Raw genomic sequence first — 23,356 nt, forward strand, 5'->3', positions numbered from 1 at the left:
GGCTCATGATCACAATGTTACTCATGATCACAATGCTACTAATGTTCAGTTATCTAAATGTCATAGAAGTAATTGAACGGGAACACGTCGGTGAGACGGTGAATTTGGAGTTCATTCAAGATGCATCGTGCAGACTTCTAAAAGGTCTTTTCTCTGCAATTCGGTTAGATAGATTACCTAGGCATTCTCAGAGTCTATGTTATGTATTTTAATACAAGGAGGCCTTTATTTTTCTTTGATTTTTAACATTTTTAGATGAATGAACTTCAATATTTCACGCAATGAAACCCTTGTCACTGGAATAAGATTTACTTCATTATAAAGACTTCAAATCTTTTATTTGTAATATCGGTGTGAATATAATGGTATTAAGTTCTGGATGTATCTTTTTCATTAAAAGGGAATTGGAAGAGAATTGTGTTTTGTAAACACAGATTTATGATTGATTGTTGTGTTATAAGGTAATGGTACCTATTATCGGACACTTTAGATTTACGCTAAAAAGTCTCGCGTACAAAACACAATTGAGTCTTAGGTTTTACAGCTAGAAATCACTGACTATTAAACATAATGATTCGACCAATTTATCAAAAATTCAATAGTTAAATTTGGGAGAAAACAATCGTTCGTAAGACGTGTTGTGAAGCCCTTTTATCGGATAGCTAGCCCTATTATCGGACACCCTAACCCTATTATCGGACAGCAGATTTCTTCTAAAAAAACAACGGGAAAATCATGCGAATCAGCAGTGAAAACTTTAACTAAAATCACGCACTTAATGCATTTCAATTCCTGGAAACGGTTGATTGGCCTCAGCGTACTCTTTGGAAGAACATTTTTACAGCGTTAATTAAAAAGGAGGGTATTTTCGGTCAAAAAGATTTCCAAAACATCCTTTGCCGGATCACATTGCTCAAGATGTGATCGCGCGTAAGACTCATGTTGCTAGGAAACGTGAGCGCTAACCAATCAGAGACGTATCTAAAAATAACTGCTTGTTCTAAAAATGGTTTTTACGGACGTCATCGCTGGAACATACTCTAATACGGGGGATTCGTTCTCTTACATCATGGTCTCTTGTTGGCACCCAAGAGCAAGCCATCTCGAGGTTGATGACGTCATACCACTGCTGGACTACACTCTTTTTTATAAGAACCTTTTTTTATAAGAACGTCCAGCCTGAGATTTCACCAAATCATACCTTTCAACCTCCGAAAATCTCAAGGCTCGAGATATCTTTTGGGGGAGGGGTGGGTTTAACCTTGCAGGCGTTATAGAAAGAGACGTATAGAAAGCTCGCACGAACAAATCCACTTATAGATCGCACGAAGGTGTTAGATAAAATGCGCTACGCAAGTGAATTATTGTTTCAAATATTTACTGGGATACCTGTGGTATCCCAGTCGTAAAATGGAACTGTTTTTTTTTTATTTTTATGTTTTTATGTATGCTACATTAGCATAATTTAGCATAAGTTAAAATCGAGGATGATTCAGCACGGGATTCGGGGATATTTTGGCGTGTTTTTACCGTGTAAGAGGTGTACAAAACAGGAATCTTCGCTAGGCTTACTAGTCCCGGTCATGTTCTTATCCCTGGAGGTTTTTAGAAGCTATTTCATCGGCGTTGGAGGCGGCTAAGTCGGTAAAAACATCTCACCACAGCAATCAACCATCAAAAGCAGGTGTGCTAGAAGTGGAGCAAACTGCAGAGAGCCGGCGAGAGTATTTGTCCCATGCTCTGTTGAGACTGACACAGAAGGTTTGTTGGGGCGGCTATACACTATAGGTGTATTTGATCGAGTTCTTCGCTTCTCTTTTGAGAACGGCTATTGGTGAGTATTAACTTAAAGTAAGGTAACTTATTCAGATTACTATATCTGAAGTATATGCTCAACTTATTTTATCGTTATGTCGGGTGATTTCGGCTGATTAATTGGTGGAATGCTATATATATCTTAGCGTGGGCAGGTAACTGAGGCTGGCACAGAGTCGAGCAAAATAGCCGAGTGTCGCGGATAACAGCAACCATGTCAACAACACCAGCACCGCGTGGAACTAGTCAGTGATTGACAGTCTTAATTTAGGGAGAGCTAACTTGGGGGGTTTTTGTTGTTGTAGCAATGGCATTACACGGTGGTAACATCGGTAGTATAGTCCATTATATGGTGGGGCATTGGATCTGTTTATAGGGGCAGGTTCCCTTGTCAGTACAGTGTAGCACGATGTTACCTATATTAGGTGGCGGTGGCTGCCTGTGCGTGTTACCTACCTTACTGTCTGCCTGGGTACTATTATGTGTTATTGTATCGACTAGATCCAGGCTGGGGCAGCCAATTAGATACACAAACTAAAGTCACAGTCAGATTCTTGCATATGTGTTACTAGGTTATTATGTGTTATTAGGCGTGAACAATCAATGCTGCTGGCTCGTTCTAGTCCCAATTCCGAGCGAGCTAGGCGGTCCTTTGTTCCCTCCCCCTTCCCCCAGGGCGTTGCTGTAGTGGTCCTCAGGTCCGCCCTAGCCCCACCCAACAAGATCGTGCAAGGCGTCGCCATAAGACTCGTCAGCGTTATCTAGCGATCTCAGAGTTCGTTAGCTCCATCCAAATTCCAGCTAGCCCGTGATAGGACATCCGCCTCCCTTCCAGTGGGCTCATACAGATGAAGGCGTTACAATAGGTAGGTGTGACTGTGCGAGGTGACCATGAGGCTAGTCAGGTCAACCTGAAGCCCCGAGGCGTGGCTGAGGGATCGTTAGGTCCACCCGTAAGCCCTAGCCGGGTGAGCACAGGCAAGTCGAGCTATGTGTTTGGTTCACTCTGCCACCACCCCACACACACACACAAACACACACACTCGATTCATACGTGACCGTACCACAGGGATCCTTATGTCCGGGCCTGGTTGCAACCATCCACCATCCCCCCCTCCCCCCCTTACCACCGGCCCCAAGTCCTAGCCAGCAAGCTCTAGGTGTTAGGCGATGGGCGGTGTCATAGGTTCGCCCTCAGCATTGGCGAGCAATCGAGTCCAAGTGTGCACGGAACCGCCCCTTCCCCCACCCCCCTTGATCCCCCCTGTACGTAAGTGTTTAGGGAACAGAATACGTCAGAAACTCTACGTAGCTTGGTGGACCGCCATAGTAACCGCCACAGGTATCCCGTACGCTCAACCGTGAACTATGTTAAATCAATTGCCATGTCAACTCTCGATAGATAGTTAGCCTTACCTCACAACACCGGAAGGGTAGAATACTGCAGTGTTCCCCTGCGGCGGGACGTGAGAACGCAAAAAGATCGAGTAGACACCACCATCCAGCCCCCATACAGATGTGACGACGGGCCAGGGCGGCCCTCAAGCCCATGCGAGTGAGGGTGGGCCAGGGCGGCCATTAAGCCCATGCGAGTGAGGGCGGGCTAGGGCGGCCACTAAGCCCATGTGAGTGAGGGCGGGCCAGGGCGGCCACTAAGCCCATGCGAGTGAGGGCGGGCCAGGGCGGCCCTTAAGCCCATGCGAGAGAGGGCGGGCCAGGGCGGCCACTAAACCCATGCGAGTAAGGGCGGGCCAGGGTAGCCCTTAAGCCCATGCGATTGACGGCGGGCCAGGGCAGCCGTTAAGCTGCGAGTGAGGATGGGCCAGGGCAGCCGTTAAGCTGCGAGTGAGGATGGGCCAGGGCGGCCATTGAAGCCCATGCATCATATGCGTACACGCGTATATATGTCGACGACAGATAGATAGATAGATAGATAGATAGATAGATAGATAGATAGATAGATAGATAGATAGATAGATAGATAGATAGATAGATAGATAGATAGATAGATAGATAGATAGATAGATAGATAGATAGGGGTTTTATTCAATTGCCATGGCAGTATTACAGACTGAATTAAGGCAAAGGGCCAGCACATATAGCGTTATACTATTACAGAAATCGATAAGTAACAAAGTCACCAAAGCGTTTAGTTGCAGAAATATGTTTGTAGGTATTCATACTGCCGGATCTTAGTGAGTATCCATGCACATTATTAATTACGCCTCCAGTAATTACAGATCGAAGGGGTTCTAGCTCTTTAGCGGAGGTCATGAGACTGATACAAAGCTCGCGCCTGCGGTCAGCAAGACTTTGGAGCCCGCTGGTTTCCAAGGCCTCCTTGTATCGTAGATGGGGTAAAACGATACGGAGGGCCCTCTTTTGGATGCCCTCAACAATGTCGACAAGGAACCCTGTTATGTTAGCCCATACTGGACCTGCGTACTCCACAACAGATCTAATGAGTACACAATAGATGGCAATAAGATCCTGGACCGGTACTCCAGATTTCTTAAGGAGCCGGAGAGCGTAGAGCCTTTTGTTTGCCTTCTTAACTACATAGTCTACGTGCTTATTCCACGATAGATCTGAGCTAATGTGGACGCCGAGGATTTTGTAGCTTTCAACCCTTTTAATCACGGAGCCCATGAGTTGCAGGGCATTAACTGGCGAGGGCTGGTACTGCAGGAAATTAATGACTAATTCCCGACACTTTTTGGGGTTGAGCCTCATCCCACGCTCCGTAGCAAAATTGCAAATATCATTAGCAATAAATGGCAGATAACTTGGCGAGCACCTGGGAATCACTTCAAAGATGGTGGTGTCATCAACATACTTAATGCGATATGGCCAAGTGCTCGCCAGCCTGTTTACAAGTATAGCAAACAATAGTGGAGCAAGCTTAGTGCCTTGTGGTATGCCCCCATTAGGGAACACAGGCGATGAGGTGTGGCCACTGATTTTGACGCGCTGTGGTCGGGCTGTGAGAAAGGCAGCAATCCAATTTTGGAGATACTCGTTGACTCCCAGGAGGTCGAGCTCAGACATTAAGACGTTATGGTCGACTAAGTCAAAGCCCTTTGAAAAGTCGGCAAAAAATATGCGCACATAATTTTTGCCTCTTTTAAGCGATTCAAGGATGCAATGGAGAAAATACACCAGGGCCAGCACAGTAGACTTCCCTGATACAGAGAACTGTTTAGGGTCAAGCTTATCCTTGACGCATGCGAATAGCGAATCAAGTGCAAATCCCTCCATAACGCAGCAAAGCAAGATTACCACCATAACGCAGCAAAGCAAGATTACCACCGACGCCGCAGTCATAACCGGCCTCGTCGCCGATATTGGCTGGGTTGGGCGCAAGGTCTTGCGCGAAGACTTCACCAAAGACCCCTCCGCGAACGCCATGAACTACGCAAAAATGACTGCCGCTGTTGCGGGTGCTGTCGCTTTGAAGGGTTACCTTGGGGACCAGAAGATCCTGCCCATGTAGTAGTGTACTACAAGTGTAGGCCACGTATTAGACTCGTGTTCACGTACACACAGCACGTGAAACGTACACACTACTCGATGGCCCCCATCGCAATTTTGGTTGGCGGCGCCGTCCTAAACGCGACTGCATTCGTTGGTGGCAACTACCTCGCAAAGTTCCTGTCGAACGATGAGAGCCCTGCCTTAGCTGAGAAGGAGAGGCACGACAAGGCCCTCGAGAAATACCAACGAGACTATGGACGCTACCAACAGCGGCGACAAAAATCCTCGATTGGCAAGCGCAAAGTCACGAGAGAGGGGCCCTCGCAAAGCAAAACTTCACCGACACTGACTACGCGCTCAAACTCTACAACCAGACCCGGCCAAAACAATCCCTGTAGTCGATGCGGGCTCCTGAGCTGTCCGACTACTACATCCCCAGAAAAGCGCAGAAAAACGCCGAGTTGGCGTACATTGGCGCCGGCGCTCTCGCCATCGGCTACACAGCCAGCCGCTTGCTATGATGCAGCTGCCGTTCCGGCGCTGCATCTAGGCGGCCTTTTTCCATACTGCGCGTATACGTATACGTATAAGATGATTGCAGACCAGTTGTGGAGTGCTATGCACGAGTTAGCAGCCGCTGCTAAGCGAGTGACACCGATGGTGTCGTCGATGGGTGGGTTATGTAGCTTTGGTGACATTGCAAACCGAAGCCTCGAGTTGTAGCGCGCAGACAGGGAGTGCGTTAAGAGATTCGCCAATGTCGTTCTCCGAGGGCCTACCGACCTCAGAAAGACCGCCTCGGCACTACCCGAGCAGACGGCAACCGCCTGTTGGAGACTGATACACCTGTTACAGTACATTGCCGACACGTAATGGCGGCGAAGCGCATGTCCGACGAAGAACTCGATGCGTTCCTTCGTCCTATATACTACGCCAGAGGTGGCTTCCAGGGAGTGACCGCTCTGCATGCCAAACTCCCCAAGGGTTTAGCCTCCATAGATCGAGTGCACAAGTGGGTAAGCTCGCAGCCCGTCGGGGGCTACACACAGACACCCCCTCCTCCGACTACCTACGCCCACTTATCGGAGCAGAGCAAACCGTATCCACCAGTCGGACCTGCTATTCTTGCCAACCGACCGCGGGTACAAGTATGCCCTGACTGTCGTTAACGTTGCTTCACGATATAAAGCCGCCCGCCCACTGAGGACTGAGAGCGCGGCCGTCGTCTCCCGCAAACTCGCTGACATCTATGCAAAGGGACCTCTCACATAGCCTAAAGTCCTCATGGTTGATGACGGCACGGAGCTCAAGGGTGCTACCACAAAGCTCCTAACAGACCACGGGGTGGAGGTCCGACGGGCTGAGCCAGGGCACCACAGGAGCCAAGCTTTCGCCGAGTCTTTCCATCGCTGGCTGGCACAGCGCCTATTTCGTGCGCAGTACTCGAAGGAGCTTGCATCCGGCGAAACAAACCGCGAGTGGGTTACTGCTTTGCCAATCGTCATCTCGGATATAAACGCAACGAAGACTCGCATGACTGGCTTTGCGCCTAAAGACGCCATAAAGCTGAGGCGTGTGCCTCTCAAAGCCGAAAAGCCCCCCTTAGAGGTCGGAACGGAGGTGTACATCGCCGTAAACGAGGAAGACCTCCAGGACAAGGGCCGACGGCGAGCGACGGACCCGTGGTGGACAAGCAAGGCATACCCAATACTAAAGAGGGTTATGGAGCCCGGACAGCCAGTGTTGTATTACACGGCGTACTCTAAGCACGGCTTCACGCGTTCGCAGTTGCGTAGCGTCACGCTAGCGTGATCAGCGTTTGTGCCTTCTATTGCAGCTAAGGCACGTGAGTCTGACATTCCACTTTTAGTGACCCTGACTGTCGTCCAGCCTGTCGATATTGAAGCATTGGGAATGGCTATTGGTGTACCCCTGAAGCAGAAGCTGAGTGCCACAGACCGTGCACTTCTTTTCCGCGTCAGCAATCATGCCGAGTACGTGGTCTACCGTCAGAACGTGGTGCGATCCCGTGTCCTTTGTGCGACCCTTTTGCCTGTCGTCTATAGCGTATCGCTTGATTCGCGCTATAATGAGCTCTTCACTGGGCGTAGCCTGCAGTCCTGTGGGAACCAAGGCACCGGGGGTGTTATCGGGGGGGATCACGCGGACTATCTGGTCGGCGCGCCGCACGCGGAAGATGCCGGTGTATACAGCATTCGTGATCCAGCCCTCTAAGCTGTGGTCTATGATAAACAGACGTCTTGGGGTCTGGATAGTCTTGCCCTGCACCGGGTGGACGGTTCCCCAGCCCGCATATTTCCACTCGAGGGGAAGCCCGTTAAGGACCGCGTCGAGAGGAACCTCGACTACCGTGCCTTTGTACGCGTCGACCTTCTCACCCCTTTTGCCTGGCACGGGCACTGGCCGCCCTTGCTTGCGATAACGATGCGCGATGCTAGGATCGGGGTCAAAGCGGATGGTTGCTGGCAATCGGGGGTAGTTTTTCCTGTGATGCTCTATCAATCGCTGCTGAACAAGAGCCCCCATCTTGTTGGTCGAGCACACCCACATATCGCTTGGGTGGGCCTGCTCGATCGCCGCGTCGAACGCCACCCCATCCCACTCCTCTCGAAACACCTCAAGCTGTTGGGAATCTGGCTGACACCAAATCCGGCCGTTTATGTCATGGAGCCTGGAGGAGGGCGCGGCAGAGCCGCAGTCGCATGTACTGTACGGCTTTCCGCAGTCTTCACACAGGCAGCGGTAGTCGGACTCGAACCAGCGGATGTTCCCTTGTGCCCACTCCTTGAGCATATCGTGAGGCCCCTCTTTATCCCCCAGGGCGGGACCTGCCCATAGTCGCCACAACACACTACCTGACACGGCCGCGCGGCGAGATACCCTAGGATGGCGCGTAGCACTTTAGTCTGTACCTTCCAGCACTCGTCAATGATGATTACTTCTGCGAGACGGTCGAGTTTGTGCCCCAGCTCGGAAGGTCTCCACTCCTCTATCGGCTTCTCCGCTGGTATGCAGAGGTAGTGGTGGTAGGTTTGAGCCTTCACCGCGAGGCGCGGGTTATTGCGATGGTCGTTCTCGGGGGTGAGCACCACAACGTTGCGGCCGCGGAACATGCTCACCGCCCACTCGGTCTTCCCCGATCCTCCTTGGCCGGCTAGATACATCTTTGCAGAGGTTGCAGCCACTAGATCGCACGGCAGACTCGGCGCAGTGCTTGGCTCCTTGGCCAAGCTCCCCGACTTCTTCGGACCCCAAGCCGCTTTGGGTCGCCACTCGTACCCAGGCTTCTTGTGGCGCCACTCTCCATACCTCGGATTTCGCTCCACGAGCATTACACCACTGGGCACCGCCTTTGCGTATATGGCATCTGTGCACACCCGGAGGACGTCTTCGCGAGGAATCCGCCTCAACATGCGTCGCAACGCTATGTTTGTGTACGCCAAGACGAAGGCCCTGATATGGTACCATTGTGAGCGTCGGACACCGTCTTTGTATTGGATCAGATGAGCCCCGTCGGCGTGCTCGAAGTTAAAAAAAGTGGTCGGTGCCCGAAAGGAGGTTTGTCAGATACGCAGCTTCTTCACGGTCGCGGACTGAGATCGAGGACTCGTCGCCATGGCGAGCGCACTTGCCTACGAAACGGACAGCGAGATCTCGACCCTTAGGATACTGCGAGTCTTCGCCGCCGGGGCGGCACGCGATGGAGTGGGGGAACTTGATGGAGTCCTTTTTTCCGACGCTATACAACACCTCCCTCGCCGTGGTCATGACGAGGTCACCCGAGCCCAACAGGTCCTTGAGCTCTGGCGTGGTGATCCAGCCCTCGTTTTGTTCCAAGTGCTGTCCTACCCTCCCGGAAGTGTAGGGGTGGCAGGCCTCAGAGAACTCCCACTCGGTCAGCTGAATGGCCCCGGTTAGTTGAAGAACCTCGCTCAATGGCCGTCCCACAACATCCGCGATACGATACACGTTCGTAGGGAAGCCGTATTTCCGTACCAAATCAATGGCGTCCGAGGCGCCGCCGGAGAGACTGTCCTCGCATCCTAGGTACGCCGCACGCATGTCGATGTGCGCATGGGGCTGCGCCCCTAAGTTTTCCTTGCTATTCCACACTTTGGACTCAACCTGCGCCGCTCGCCAGACGTCCCTGTATTTAAGAGGCGTTGGCCTGATGTTCTCTCTTTGGTCCACTTCTTGAAGCGATACCCTATTGCACCGCCCATCAAGTGCGTAGCTTCGGTGTACTCTTGGTGGGCTGGGTGATCATCAGGGAGCCATTGAGGATCATATCCTGTCTCGTCTGTAAACGCCCTGTCGATAGCCGCTCCGCCCTGTCCCGATCGGTACAGTTTGCCTTCGTGCGTGACTATAACGCGCCCGCACAGCCAGATCCTCGTGCTTCTGGGGATCGCCCTGTTTATAAAGCGAATGAGAACCTCTCGCACTTTCGCCTCGCGCGTTTTTGTGGCGGCACTGGTAGCGCGAAGCGCTGCCTTCTCCTGACATAACGAACGAAGCTCCCCCTCAGCCTCGAATCTAGGCCGTGGACGCTCGTGATCGCAGGTGGTTCGGTCGGAAGCTCCGCCCAGGCGTGGTTATTGTGGCAAGGGATGGTGATCCTCGTCTTAGTCTTGTACTTCCCCGAGTCCCACATAACGTTGCCCAGGGCGTCCACGGCTACTTGCTTTACCTCGAGCTTCTTTTCTATCTCAAAGAGGTCTTCTTTGGTGCATCCCGTAGTGGCCAGCTTCTTGTCAAATCGCTCGAGGATCCTGCGTGTCTTGGTTAGACCGAGGGAGCGCGAGGTGCCGCGATTCCTCAAGAAGTCGGCAACATAACTCACAACACAGTTAGCGAAGGTGTCACCCCCCTCTCGCTCAAACATTGGCCCAGGCTCACCATTTTGCTCAGGTAAAGGGCGAAGCTCGTATCTCACGTAGACGAGGTACTCTCGTCCTTTCTCCCAAATACCCGCATCGATGCCGTCCAGGGCGCCGACTGCGATTCGGTCCCCTCTTTTGACTAATGACCCACCAATCTTGTGCTCCGAGCGCCCTTCCTCCTCTGTGATTGGCGCCAATGGCTCTGCGGGGGCCTTAACAACGACCGTAAAGAGTCTGTAACGCCGGTCGGGGTCTACCATCTTTTTGGTTTGGGTGTTGCCGGTGGCAACAGTGCGTTTGCCCGCAGAGACTCTCGCTCGTGCGAGACCCATCACACCGAGCCATCGTCATTAATATCAGGCCCCCGCATAACCGGCTTTAGAGCAATGACACCTGCTCCACCAAGATCTCGTATCTCCTGGTAAACACCGGCGCTTATGTCTTGGCCCCGAAGAGTGGCATCCACGCTTGGAACCGAAGATGGGTGCCGCCGACGAAGAGAGAATAGTACTTCTCGGGGTCTAAGCCCTCTGGGCCCTTCTGCTCCAGCAGAGGGTCGAACTCGCGCCAGACTTCCTCTGGCCGCGAGCTCGCCGGTATGAGCGGCTTAAGCAGCTTGCGCTTGGCATCCTCGGGGATGCCCTCGTCCAGGATGTTCTGGACCAGACCTGCCAGTACGGCGGGCGCCTCTTTGTCAGGCATGCTATTGAGAATCTCCTCTATGTAAGCGTCCATGTTTGGGTATGCCTTGTGCCACCCAGTCTCTAATTGCCAGTATCGCAGCCCTGCGGTATCAGACAGGACGGGTATTTGGGTATGCCTTGTGCCACCCAGTCTCTAATTGCCCGTATCGCAGCCCTGCGGTATCAGACAGGACGGGTATTTGGGTATGCCTTGTGCCACCCAGTCTCTTATTGCCCGTATCGCAGCTGGCGGGACTGGGTGTTTGAGTATGCCTTGCGCCACCCAGTCCCGCCGGCTGCGATATCAGACAGGACGAGTGCGAACCATTCCCGAGCGCGCCTCTCGGTGCCGCGCATCCTCTGCCCTACACGATTCGCCCCGCAGGGGCGGCACAACCGCGTCTCCGAATGCGTCCCTATGCCGCAAATCCTACACGGCACGGGGAGGGGGCCTGCTCTTACGGAGCCTTTGGAGGTGCACCTTGCAGTAGGTGTCCATGCACCTCTGGCCACACGTGTTTGCATGGCCGACCTTTAGCCACCTGCAGTAATCTTTTCCGCACTTCATCCTTCGAATGCTATGCACATGTGTATATATACGTACGTATGCACATGTGCATATACTACAGAAAAGACGGGGGTCTAATTGCAAGGTTCCCACTTCTATGAAAGGCCCCAGTCCCGCTGCTGTCGATAGACAGCGGATTAATGATTGCTAACCATTGCTAATTATTAGTCTACGCGAAGTGTGTTTTGCGTAGATTAAAAATTGCTAATTATTAATCTACGCGGAGTGGTCCCGACGTAGATTGATAATTAGCAATTGTTAATCTATGAAAATCCAACCCCCCCCCCCTACGGTGTCTATGAAAATCCAACCCCCCCCCCCCCTTCATCTCCGCTCGATCCGCTCTCACTTATTTGAGAACGCGAAACCTCTTGTGCACCCGAGCCGTCTTCGTACCAGGTCTCCTCTATTGTGGTCTGGAGCTTTGAAAAACTATCTTGCATACTTTCTTGGAGATTAATAATGGAGTCTGAGATCAAACTGCCAAATTTCATGAGTTTGCTCTGCTCATTTGTCGAGGCTGGTGGCGTGGTTTCGGCCGTTTTCCCATATGGCTGGTGCGCCTTGACTTCCCGCCACTTCTTTTGTGGCGCTTTGTGTGCCTTTTTTGGCTCCACTCTCCTTCGCCAAAGGAGTACTTGCCTCGCTCATGTCACTGGGAATGAATCTCCTTTCTTTCCCTTGTTTTTTATCTGAATTCGCAGACATGTCTTTCCGCGAGATTTCTCTACGGCCACGCCGTGAAGTTCAGTCACCGCTCGCCAAAGTTTGTGCGGGAAGAAAAAGGTCGTAGTTCTTTCCCAAAGTTTTTTGGCGGTTGATGCGTGACTGTTTATCACTATGTACACTTCTGCGAAGTGTCTAAACTATTTTTCACTTCTACGAAGTGCAAATATGATCAAGGACACGTCCCTGACAGACGTTTGACTGTCGTTGCACCGAAGGCAAACGTGCACTGAAGTTGCGCATGCGCATCGTTGCTATCTCACTTGGTCCCTCAATGTGGTGACGCAGAAGAATCGCCATAAATACGATAATACTCAAAACATTTTTTGCTTATTTTATATTTTATTACAAACCCCAGTGGGAGACCGGAGTTCCAAGAAAGAAAGAATCAGCTCCCATCCATGTCTATATATCATCTGTCTTTGCATCTGTTTCTATATTCCTTTAAATTTCAAAGCAAATACACCCAAAGGAATGTTTGGCCATAGCCCCGCTTGTTACACCCATGGTATTCTAAAAGTTAACCAGATAGCCGTAGTCTTGCCTGAAGGAGTAATTCAAACAGCACCAGAAATATAGGGGCAGCTTATTGTTTTACAAGAGTAGCTGTTGGAAAACAATTTGGTGAACTAAGTATATCTATTGACTTTTTAGATTATTGTTTGAAAATTACTATATCCTAAAAACTGTTTTGACCCCCCATTTTCTGAATTCTATGACAGTGCTAGCTCTTCTGTGAATTATATCTGTTATTTGTATTCACCAAACCAGTGGATAGTGCATTTCGGACGATTTGCTTGGCTGAGAACTGTTTGCAAAACAGTGAATATCCAATGCTATTCACTGTTTTGAGCCGGCGCGCGCTATTCATATCTTGTCGCGGTGACAACCTTGTATATTTTTTTTGAATTTAGTAAATAAAATGTTTTTTGATCCTACTGGTTTGGTGAATACTAAAACAACTATTCCCCTCAGTCTCGGTGAACAGAGTAGGATATATACCCCGACGCTATTATATAAGCATTATTTGCTTATTCAGATTTTATTAGAAACTAGCAAGGTCTCCGGTGGGAGATAGACCCGAAGCAATAATTCGGACAGCATAAGAAATATAGGGGGTGGTTGGGGGGCACCCCATTGTCTTACGACAATGTATATCTTTTGAGTTCCCCGATTATTTTTTTAAAATTGACATATCTTAATCAAAACCACGGTCGTGGAAAACTTGTGGCTGCTTATTTAAGACTTGTTTCCATAATAGTTCAGTTCGCAGAGCGCCGTGTTTTCAAATCAGACCGAAACATAAGTTACAGGTTCCCCCGTCTGGGTAACCTGAGTATCAGGCTTTTTAGGAAGGGGGGTATCAGAAAGGACACGCAATGGGACGGAGAAAAGAAAAGCAGGCCAAGCACGCGCATTGGGGGAAAGGGTCAGAAAGGAAAGCGCTATTTTTCGTCCACTCTTCTCGTTATAGCTGTTTGAATTTATATCTCTTGACATCTCCCCTGTAACTTTAATTTTCAAACAATGGTTTGCTCATGATGTTCTTTCCCAATGTCCACTATTTTGGAATAAGGTGTATAATGTTTTTTCAATGTGCGATCAATTTTTTTTTTAATCTGTTTAATATTTCAAGGGGGTTGAGAAGACTATAGGTGTGAGACAAAAAAAATATATATAATAAAGTCAACTCCACTTTATTATTTTTTGAAACATGAAGAGGTGATGTGGTATTATAACTTGTTAACTATAAAAATACAGTAATTTCAAAAGGAACTACTTTCGCACAACACGAACCAGAACTCACTACGTATGAGAATCCAAATGAGATAATTTGACCATTTTGTCATCACTTCAGTACTTCATTACGTCAAGCCATGAAAAAGGAAAAAGTATTTAGTACTAAACAGTACAGAAGTAGTTGATATGTGAAGCCGATGTACGTTTCAAATCACATTACGATTGGTTGTTTTGCTAATCATGCCTAGACCAACCTGAAAATGGCATTGGCTTCACACAACTATTTCTCACTAAATAGTACTAAATATAAATACTATTTTCTTTTTCACAGATTTACTAGAATTGGACCACTTAAATCTTTAATGGAATCTCTAGATTACTATCATAGTTTAAAAAGTCCAACATTTGTCCCTGCAGGAAGCTTGATAGACCAAGTCTATATCAAAAATAAATTTGAAGAAATACAAACCTCTATCGTCCCTGTTTATTATACTGATCATGACGCTGTAAAGATCTCAATATAATGATAATTAGTTTATACAATACGTATGATCAAGAGAAGAGAATAAATATAAATCAAAATACCCAAACAGTTAGGATAGTTAACCAGATAAAGTAATAACAGTGCACCAAAAAACTGGTAATAAGACTTCTTCAGAGTAGATTAAGAAAATAGACTAAGAAAATAGAGATACTACTTTGTTGACACATGACTTCAAACATTTAAAACAATTGCTTTAGAGAGTAAGGCCAGTGCTACATACAAGGAAGCTAATGTACATAGAGTGCAAATAATTGGGCAAGGGGAGGGGAGGGGAGGGGAGGGGCATCAACTCTCTAAACTTTACTGAGAGATCCAAGATTGTTTGCTTACAAGACTCACAATTTTGTTTTTTTTTTCATTCAATTTATCCTGTTAAAGGATTTTTTTTTTCAAAGACTTAACATAGAATCCATGGTTTTTTGATGAACCAAAAAATTGTGGCATACCTAAAAGCAAGGTTTATCAAGCCCAATGGTTGACGCCCCTGAATGTGATTCTATTTAGCAGCTGGATAACTCACATCATCCCCAGTCACTTCTAAAATTAGGTGAGTACTCTGGTTTAGAAAAAGCTATTCACACCCACATGCTTACTAACCAAAATGTTTCTTTCTTTCTTACAGATTCACAAAATTAAAAATAATTGCAAAGAAAATCAGCCCAAAATTTATATCCAACAATTGTGAACAAGGTACTAAAAGTAATGCGAAGAGACGAAAAGATGGATGAATGAAAGACAGTGCTTCAATACACTGGGGAGAAACTCAATGAAAAAAGGAATTCCACAGTACAGTGCCATACTTATCTTCTATGGGCAAGATGTACATGGTGGTACTCTGTTATAATCAAATTATGCAAAGACAACAAAGGAAAGCAATGCATATCTTATATCCTCCCTGGGTTGATGAGCCACACAATGGTATTACTACACTGGGAGAAAAATATCTACTCCAAAACTACTAATAAGATGATATTGAAATGAAGCAAGAAACATAAATTACTTACTGTGTGCTGTGATGCTAGAAATGCTATAACTGCAGGAAATGTGAACCTACTGTACCTCACAAGAAAAACTGCCAATTGAAGAAATCATCTAATGGATTATATTTGCCCATGGGAAATATTACAGATATAGCAAACTTATTGATTTGATGAAGGAAGCATTAAATGAAGGAGTCAACTTCGACTATATATAAAGTACTGTGTGGGTACCTATTGCTACTAAACATGATTGCATCGCAGTTAAAATAAGCATTCTACCTTGATAAAGGAAAAGAGTACTCATCAAATCGTCACTTCCAAACACATGTGTTGGATCAAGAAATATAATGCAATGGTGCAATCTCTATTAACTCTGACAGGAAACGGGTCGGATGTTGCAACCCTCTGGAATTTCTTCAATGAATTCAAAATACACAAAAATGATGAAAAAAGAACGAAAAACAATAACTCACTCAGTTAATATATAGCATATTACTCCCCGCCGAATTCCAATAACGTCGGCATTATCACAATGGTAGAAACCTAATGATTCTCATGTCACACAAGAAAGACGAAAGACGATGTACCAGGAAAATGTTGACACTAGAAGAAAATTTACACTTAAGACTGTATATTGCAATACATATGTTAGCTTAATTATTCTTAGCATTTACATTCTATAATAAAGCATTGTGTCCGTTTACCTTTGTTTTATTCTCGGCAAAAGTACCCATAACATTTTTGGCTGGTTCAAAATGGCCGCCAGTTTCCGCCGGTTTGGCAGTTTATCATTACGTCACACGTCAGAACACAGGAACCCCAACAAATTGCCGAGGCATAGGGGGTCTATCTTCATCTAGCCTCCTTTGCAGCCGCTCTTTGTGTTGGTCATGGAGGATCTGGGTTCGACACAGAGAGCGCCTGCAAGCTGCAAAGGAGGCTAGTCTTCATCGTTCCTAGACCCTCCTCCGCCCTCCGCTGTTTGTTTTTGTTTCTTGTCAGCCGAGCCTGCACGCAGGCTCTAGTTTAATAGAAAATAGGCAAAATGACGATTTTTTTATAGAATAAATTTCCCGGGGCGATAAAAATCGCTAAAAAGCGGGAGATTTGGTGCTCAACGCGGGAGAGCGGGAGAAGGGGTCCAAAATCTTGAGACTCCTGCTAATGCGGGAGTGTTGAGAGGTATGCCAAATGTTAAGAACATGATAATAACATGTTGAGGCTCAGATAGCAGAATTTTTTTCTATTTTAGTCCATATGCGTTCTACATTAATGGAGCTTTTCCCGGTATGACTTTAACGGTTGAAGAAAGAAAGCGCTGGATCCTCAAGCAAGCATGGCCTTTTCGTAGTAGTCGTCTTTACCTAACAGAGGGACTCGTAGAAACAACAGTCTTCTAATAGATTTTCCCGCAGACTGATTATTGCACGGCTCTTACCAATGCAGGGCTCATGTCCTTATCTGCTCGCCGTGACTGATTATTGCACGGCTCTTACCAATGCAGGGCTCATGTCCTTATCTGCTCGCTGTAATAGCCTCTGTGAGAGTTTTGTCACCAAAGCGAAGATATCGCCTCCTCTAAACTATATCATTCCTAAAGCTACAGAAGTCAACCATAGCTACTCACTCCGGTCTGGCTACATGCGTACCGATAGGTTTCAAGGAAATACAGACAGGTTTAATAATTTTGTTAGTGTGCGATTTCAGTAATATTGCGTAAAGTAGTGGCGTGCATGACCCTTCACTGTAATTCAGACTTTTGTCTGCGAGAGTGTCGTAATAATCTATTATTATTATTATTATTATTATTATTATAGAAAGTCATAGCAACATCAGTCTTTTAACAGAGGGAGTCATAGCAACATCAGTCTCCTAACAAAGGGAGTCATAGCAACATCAATCTCCTAACAGAGGGAGTCATAGCAACATCAGTCTCCTAACAGAGGGAGTCATAGCAACATCAATCTCCTAACAGAGGGAGTCATAGCAACACCAGTCTCCTAACAAATGGAGTCATAGCAACATCAGTCTCTTAACAGAGGTAGTCATAGCAACATCAGTCTCCTAACAGAGGGAGTCATAGCAACATCAGTCTTCTAACAGAGGGAGTCATAGCAACATCAGTCTCCTAACAGAGGGAGTCATAGCAACATCAGTCTCCTAAAAGAGGGAGTCATAGCAACATCAGTCTCCTAACAGAGGAAGTCATATCAACATCAGTCTCCTAACAGAGGGAGTCATATCAACATCAGTCTCCTAACAGAGGAAGTCATATCAACATCAGTCTCCTAACAGAGGAAGTCATATCAACAGCAGTCTTCCTTCATCAGAAACCTGAGTAGTATTGACTAGTACCAGTGGTTGTCATTAATCTCCTAGCAACACGTAAAACCTTTGTATGTATCAGTAGCCTCTAACTAAACTAGCTAGTAAGCTGAAGTTTTGCCACACAGCTTAGTAGACTCTAGGAGAAACTCACCTAAACAGAACAAATAGGGACCTAAGATCTTTGCCATTAAAAAACAAAATCGTTTTGCGAGGTTATTGAACATAAATTCACAAAAAAAAATTCACATACCCACGAAAAATGTGTCTTGTCCTGTTACATATTGTTTTACGGGTTTATTAAAACCACTCCATTCTACGGGTTTTTAAAACAGAGTTTACCGTAATTTAGCCCAGTTATTGACCCGTTATGAGGCTACAAACGTGTAGGTTGCACTTGATAGCAAGTGCCATCTTTTGTCCGTCACGAACATGAAAGTCAGTTCTTCTGCGATAGAAACCTTTTGCAGGGCCCGCAAAGACTGCTGGGCATCTGAGCATGAAGTATTGTGTTGCCGCATTCTATAAAGTCAACATTATTCATTCCTGGGCTATTTTCTATGCTCTTTTTCAAATTAATCTGAACAGAATATTAGAAATATCTATTTTATATTACAAATATAAACGTTATTTTCAAAAAGAAAAAGTGTTACTAGTTTGCATGATATGTTATCACATAAGGCAATAAATAATCATGTTACTAACTCTTCCAAAGATACATTTTTGGCACAATAAATCATTCAAATGCTTATTATATACTTAATTTCAGTCTGGGCATCTGAGCATGAAGGATCGTGTTGCCGCATTCTATAAAGTCAACATTATTCATTCCTGGGCTATTTTCTTTGCTCTTTTTCAAATTAATCTGAACAGAATATTAGAAATATCTATTTTATATCACAAATATAAACGTTATTTTCAAAAAGAAAAAGTGTTACTAGTTTGCATGATATGTTATCACATAAGGCAATAAATAATCATGTTACTAACTCTTCCAAAGATACATTTTTGGCACAATAAATCATTCAAATGCTTATTATATACTTAATTTCAGTTAATCAAAATAATAATATTGCATATTCTATACACAACACCACATAACCTTGTTATGCTGCAAAATCAGTCTTTATGAGATCAGTCTTTTCCAGAGCTAACAGGTTTCCTGAGCATACAATTAAGTTTTAATCGAATATGGAGCAAAGCATTTGCCATATTCATCATTTGGTGGTCTTTATCCTCAGTGAGTCAGGTGCTTTTTCACATGGTTCCATCCCAAAAGCTGGTTTCACATTCATCACATTTGTGTATTTTTTCTCCTGAGTGAGACCTGTGTTTTTTTTTCGCTTACGCAGAGAAGCACTTACACTGAAGATAATTGTATGTTTTCTATCCTGAGTTAGTCATAAGGTGCATTTTTATGTCTTGAAATAAGTAAAACACATTCATCACATTTGGTTTCTGACCCGAGTGAATCAATAGGTGTGTCTGTCCTGAGTGAATCAATAGGTTTCCAGATCGACATTCATCACATTTGTATGGTTTTGTCCAGAGTGAGTCATAAGGTGTCTTTTAAGGTCACCAAATAGAGTAAAACACTTGCCACATTGATTACATTGGTGTGGTTTCTGTCCTGAGTGAATCAATAGGTGTGTTTTCAGGTGTCCAGATCGACCAAAGGACTTTCCACTATCATCACATTTGTATGGTTTTGTCCAGAGTGAGTCATAAGGTGTCTTTTAAGGTCGCCAAATAGAGTAAAACACTTGCCACATTCATCACATTTGTGTGGATTCTGTCTCATGTGAATCAACTTGTGTCTTTTAAGGTGTCCAGATTGACTAAAGCACTTGCCACATTCATCACATTTGTGCGGTTTCTGTACTGAGTGAGTAATAAGGTGTCTTTTTAGGTATCTAGATTGACAAAAGCACTTTCCACATTTACCACATCTGTATGGTTTCTGTCCTGAGTGAGTCAATAGGTGTTTTTTAAGATATCCAAAATGACCAAAACACTTGCCACATTGATTACCTTTGGTGTGGTTTCTGTCCTGAGTGAATCAATAGGTGTGTTTTCAGGTGTCCAGATCGACCAAAGGACTTTCCACATTCATCACATTTGTATGGTTTTGTCCAGAGTGAGTCATAAGGTGTCTTTTAAGGTCGCCAAATAGAGTAAAACACTTGCCACATTCATCACATTTGTGTGGATTCTGTCTCATGTGAATCAACTTGTGTCTTTTAAGGTGTCCAGATTGACTAAAGCACTTGCCACATTCATCACATTTGTGCGGTTTCTGTACTGAGTGAGTAATAAGGTGTCTTTTTAGGTATCTAGATTGGCGAAAGCACTTTCCACATTCATCACATCTGTATGGTGTCTGTTCTGAGTGAGTCAATAGGTGTTTTTTAAGATATCCAAAATGACCAAAACACTTGCCACATTGATTACATTGGTGTGGTTTCTGTCCTGAGTGAGTTATTAAGTGTGTTTTCAGGTATCCCGATTGAGAAAAGCACTTGCCACATTGATCACATTGGTGTGGTTTCTGTCCTGAGTGAATCAATAGGTGTGTTTTCAGGTGTCCAGATCGACGAAAGGACTTCCCACATTCATCACATTTGTATGGTTTCTGTCCTGAGTGAGTCATAAGGTGTCTTTTAAGGTCTCCTAATAGAGTAAAACACTTGTCACATTGATCACATTGGTGTGGCTTCTGTCCTGAGTGAGACATAAGGTGTCTTGTAAGGTCTCCGGATCGAGTAAAGCACTCGCCACATTCATCACATTTGTGTGGTTTCTGTCCTGAGTGAATCAATAGGTGTATTTTCAGGCTTGCAAATTGTTTAAAGCACTTTCCACATTCATCACATTTGTACGGTTTCTGTCCTGTGTGAATCAATAGGTGTGTTTTAAGGTTTCCAGATCGACCAAAGCACTTTCCACATTCATCACATTTGTGTGGTTTCTGTCCAGAGTGAGTTCTTAGATGTCCTTTAAGGTCTCCAGATCGTGTAAAGCACTTGCCACATTCATCACATTTGTGTGGTTTCTGTCCTTTGTGAATCAATAGGTGTATTTTCAGGGTTCCAGATCGACCAAAGCACTTCCCACATTCATCACATTTGTATGGTTTCCGCCCTGAGTGAACTAACAGGTGTTTTTTCAGGTGTTCAGACCGACCAAAGTTTTTCCCACATTCATCACATTTATGTGGTTTGTTTTGTAGTTTATGTGTTACTTTATTTACAATGCTACTCAAATCAAAATATTCTTGTTTTGGTTGGTAGATAAAAGTTTGTTGTGTATCAGTGGTCTGAGGTTCTTCCTTTATTAAACTAGAGATTTGGTGTATTCTTGTATCACCCATAATTTAATTCAGTCTTGACAAATCATACACTTAAGATCATGGAGAGATATCTTCTATCTGAAAGAAATAAATGCTTGTTTACATTTTTGTTACAACTATTTCACTTTGACTATCATTACACACCAATAAAGTATGTAAAATATTTACAGACGGAAGAACCAATAGTTTTGACGTTGGTTTTTGCAATGTTTACCCTATGTTTACCATGTGTTTTTTTGCTATTCTATTTCTAAAGTTATTGTTACGTTTACCATGTGTTTTTTCCATGTTTACCTGGTGTTTCGGCTATGTTTACACTAGCCTGCGTAGGAAGCGTTTCTGTGGAGTTTCAGCAGGGATAGAGACTGAGCAAGGAATATGGCTGCGCGAAAAATGGGGCAAGCGCAAAAAAGAGAAGGGGGCCTTATTTTTCGCTCAAAACTAGACAGAACCGTTGCTACACAGGCTATGTTTACCCAGGTTTTTTGCTATATGTTAACCCTGTGTCTTTTTGTTTATCCAGTGTTTTTAACTATGTTTACCCCACGTTTTTAACTATGTTTACCCCATGTTTTTAACTATGTTTACCCCATGTTTTTAACTTTGTTAGTAGTAATGAGAGATGGTTAGGAAACCCGGTGAACTTCAAAGGACATAAACAATAGGTGCTCTCTGATGTTGAACAACCCTGTAACGTGTTCACAAATGTGCACAAACCAAGGGTACAGTACAAGAAAACATATGGACCAAATTTATGAATACGCGTATTCAAGCACAAATCGTTTATTGATTTATTTGAAACTTTGCTATTTTCATTTAATTTCTTTTAATGTTTGTCTTTATCACTTCGCATGTTTTATCGCCATAAGATCCCTAGCTCTACAGCCCTAGAAAGTAAGTTTTATACAGCCATGTATATTTTTTAGTGCCGAGCGCCGCTAAAATTCTATAGTGAGTAGAGCTCAATCAAACAAACTCGGTGAGCTTTTGTGGCAAGTATAGTATTAAGCATATACTACTTAGCATTTTTACCCGGTGTTTTTTTGCTATGTTTTACCGGTGTTTTTGCTATGCTTTTGCGGGTTTTTTGCTATGTTTACCTGGTGTTCTTTAGCTGACCGCCATCTTGTTTTCTCCTGGCCGCGTCTTCTTCCCCAGTTTGCGCGCGGCCAGAAAAAAACATCTTGAGGTCAACACCACAGGTAACCCACAACAACTCATGTAAGGTTCTCCGCCAAGAGTGGTCTACCTATGGTTTTCGTTCGTGGATGTTTTGGGTGTGTGAAGCTACTTACTAACGAAACAGTTTATTTAGGTCGTTTGGGGGGCAAAAAGCACTCATGGTTACCATGGCAACAAAGGCTACTCGCGTTGTGTTTGGTCCAAGGGTGGGTGTTTAGGAGGCGTTTATAGAAGAGGGGCGTTCATTATCAATCAATCAATCGTTTATTTCTATTATGAACTATAACAATATAGCATACCTAAATGCAGTGGGGTTCTTATTTCAGTCAGGATCACGTTAATTTATAGCCTGCGGAGCAAGCTTTCATTGACATCGAGCAAGACGCTTCCCAGATTACGCTACTTAGATTAAGCAAAAAGGCAATTTTTAATTTATATTACCGGAATTCCTATGTCATTTGTTTTTAAGCTGGGAGGGAGGGGGGGGGGGTAGGGCTTTTATAGGAAGGGGTGTTTTTTTTAGAGAGGGCTCCTCAATACAAACTATGAGCTTAGGGGGAGCGTTCTTAAGACAGGGGGCGTTAATTGGATAACTTACTGTAAACCAGGGGCGGCGGAGTGATCCAAAAAGTGTGTGTGTGGGGGGGGGGGGGGGGGAAGTCAGGAACGAAGGCCTGTCAATCGTAATCGTAGAATTATTGTAGTATAAATAGGCACAAATAGAGAGCTTTACCTTGGGCGCCAGAAGCTCCAAGCTTCACTTCACTTGGAGTCTTGGTGCCTCTGGTACCCAGGGTAACAGAGCTTGGGCTACCTGTGAAAGTCCTTTTAGAACTGCTATAATCACAACTAGTCAATGAATCTTTAAGCTCCCCGTACCCACACTTTAGAAGCAAAAAACTAAAGCCTAAATCATATATTGTACCTAGACTTAGCTGGCATCTCTGGCGAAACATCAATTGTTATGACAACACTTTTGTTTTAGTTGGAGTATTCCAGCAAATCGAAAACACGATTCGACTGTTTGTGTTTCCCAATCAGACCAAACGAAACGGTGCTCCTTTAC

General features: G+C 45.4%; 1 protein-coding gene and 1 long non-coding RNA gene across 3 annotated transcripts; one reads left to right on the forward strand and one right to left on the reverse strand.

The window, feature by feature from the left end:
- Positions 1-1,481: 1,481 nt before the first annotated feature.
- LOC116619076 lies at positions 1,482-16,137 on the forward strand. 2 transcript variants are annotated; one of them, XR_004296504.1, is made up of 3 exons: positions 1,482-1,834; positions 14,850-15,001; positions 15,077-16,137. It is a non-coding gene; the product is annotated as an uncharacterized LOC116619076 (long non-coding RNA). The 2 variants fall into 2 exon arrangements; XR_004296503.2 differs by lacking the exon at positions 1,482-1,834 and having other exon boundaries at positions 11,373-15,001.
- LOC116619078 (zinc finger protein 501-like) lies at positions 16,130-22,289 on the reverse strand. Its single transcript, XM_048721905.1, has 2 exons — positions 22,209-22,289; positions 16,130-21,186 (listed from the first exon to the last, which is right to left on the reverse strand). The coding sequence occupies exon 2, from the start codon at positions 21,127-21,129 to the stop codon at positions 19,834-19,836; it is 1,296 nt and encodes a 431-aa protein (XP_048577862.1). The 5' UTR covers positions 21,130-21,186; positions 22,209-22,289; the 3' UTR covers positions 16,130-19,833.
- Between the last annotated feature and the right edge of the window lie 1,067 nt (positions 22,290-23,356).

The sequence above is a fragment of the Nematostella vectensis genome, chromosome 14 (assembly GCF_932526225.1).
Source record: "Nematostella vectensis chromosome 14, jaNemVect1.1, whole genome shotgun sequence".
NCBI lineage: Eukaryota > Metazoa > Cnidaria > Anthozoa > Actiniaria > Edwardsiidae > Nematostella > Nematostella vectensis.

What these genes read in the sequence shown, in the direction of transcription:
- LOC116619078 (XM_048721905.1), bottom strand. Translation starts at nt 21,129, where the DNA reads ATGGGTGATACAAGAATACACCAAATCTCTAGTTTAATAAAGGAAGAA.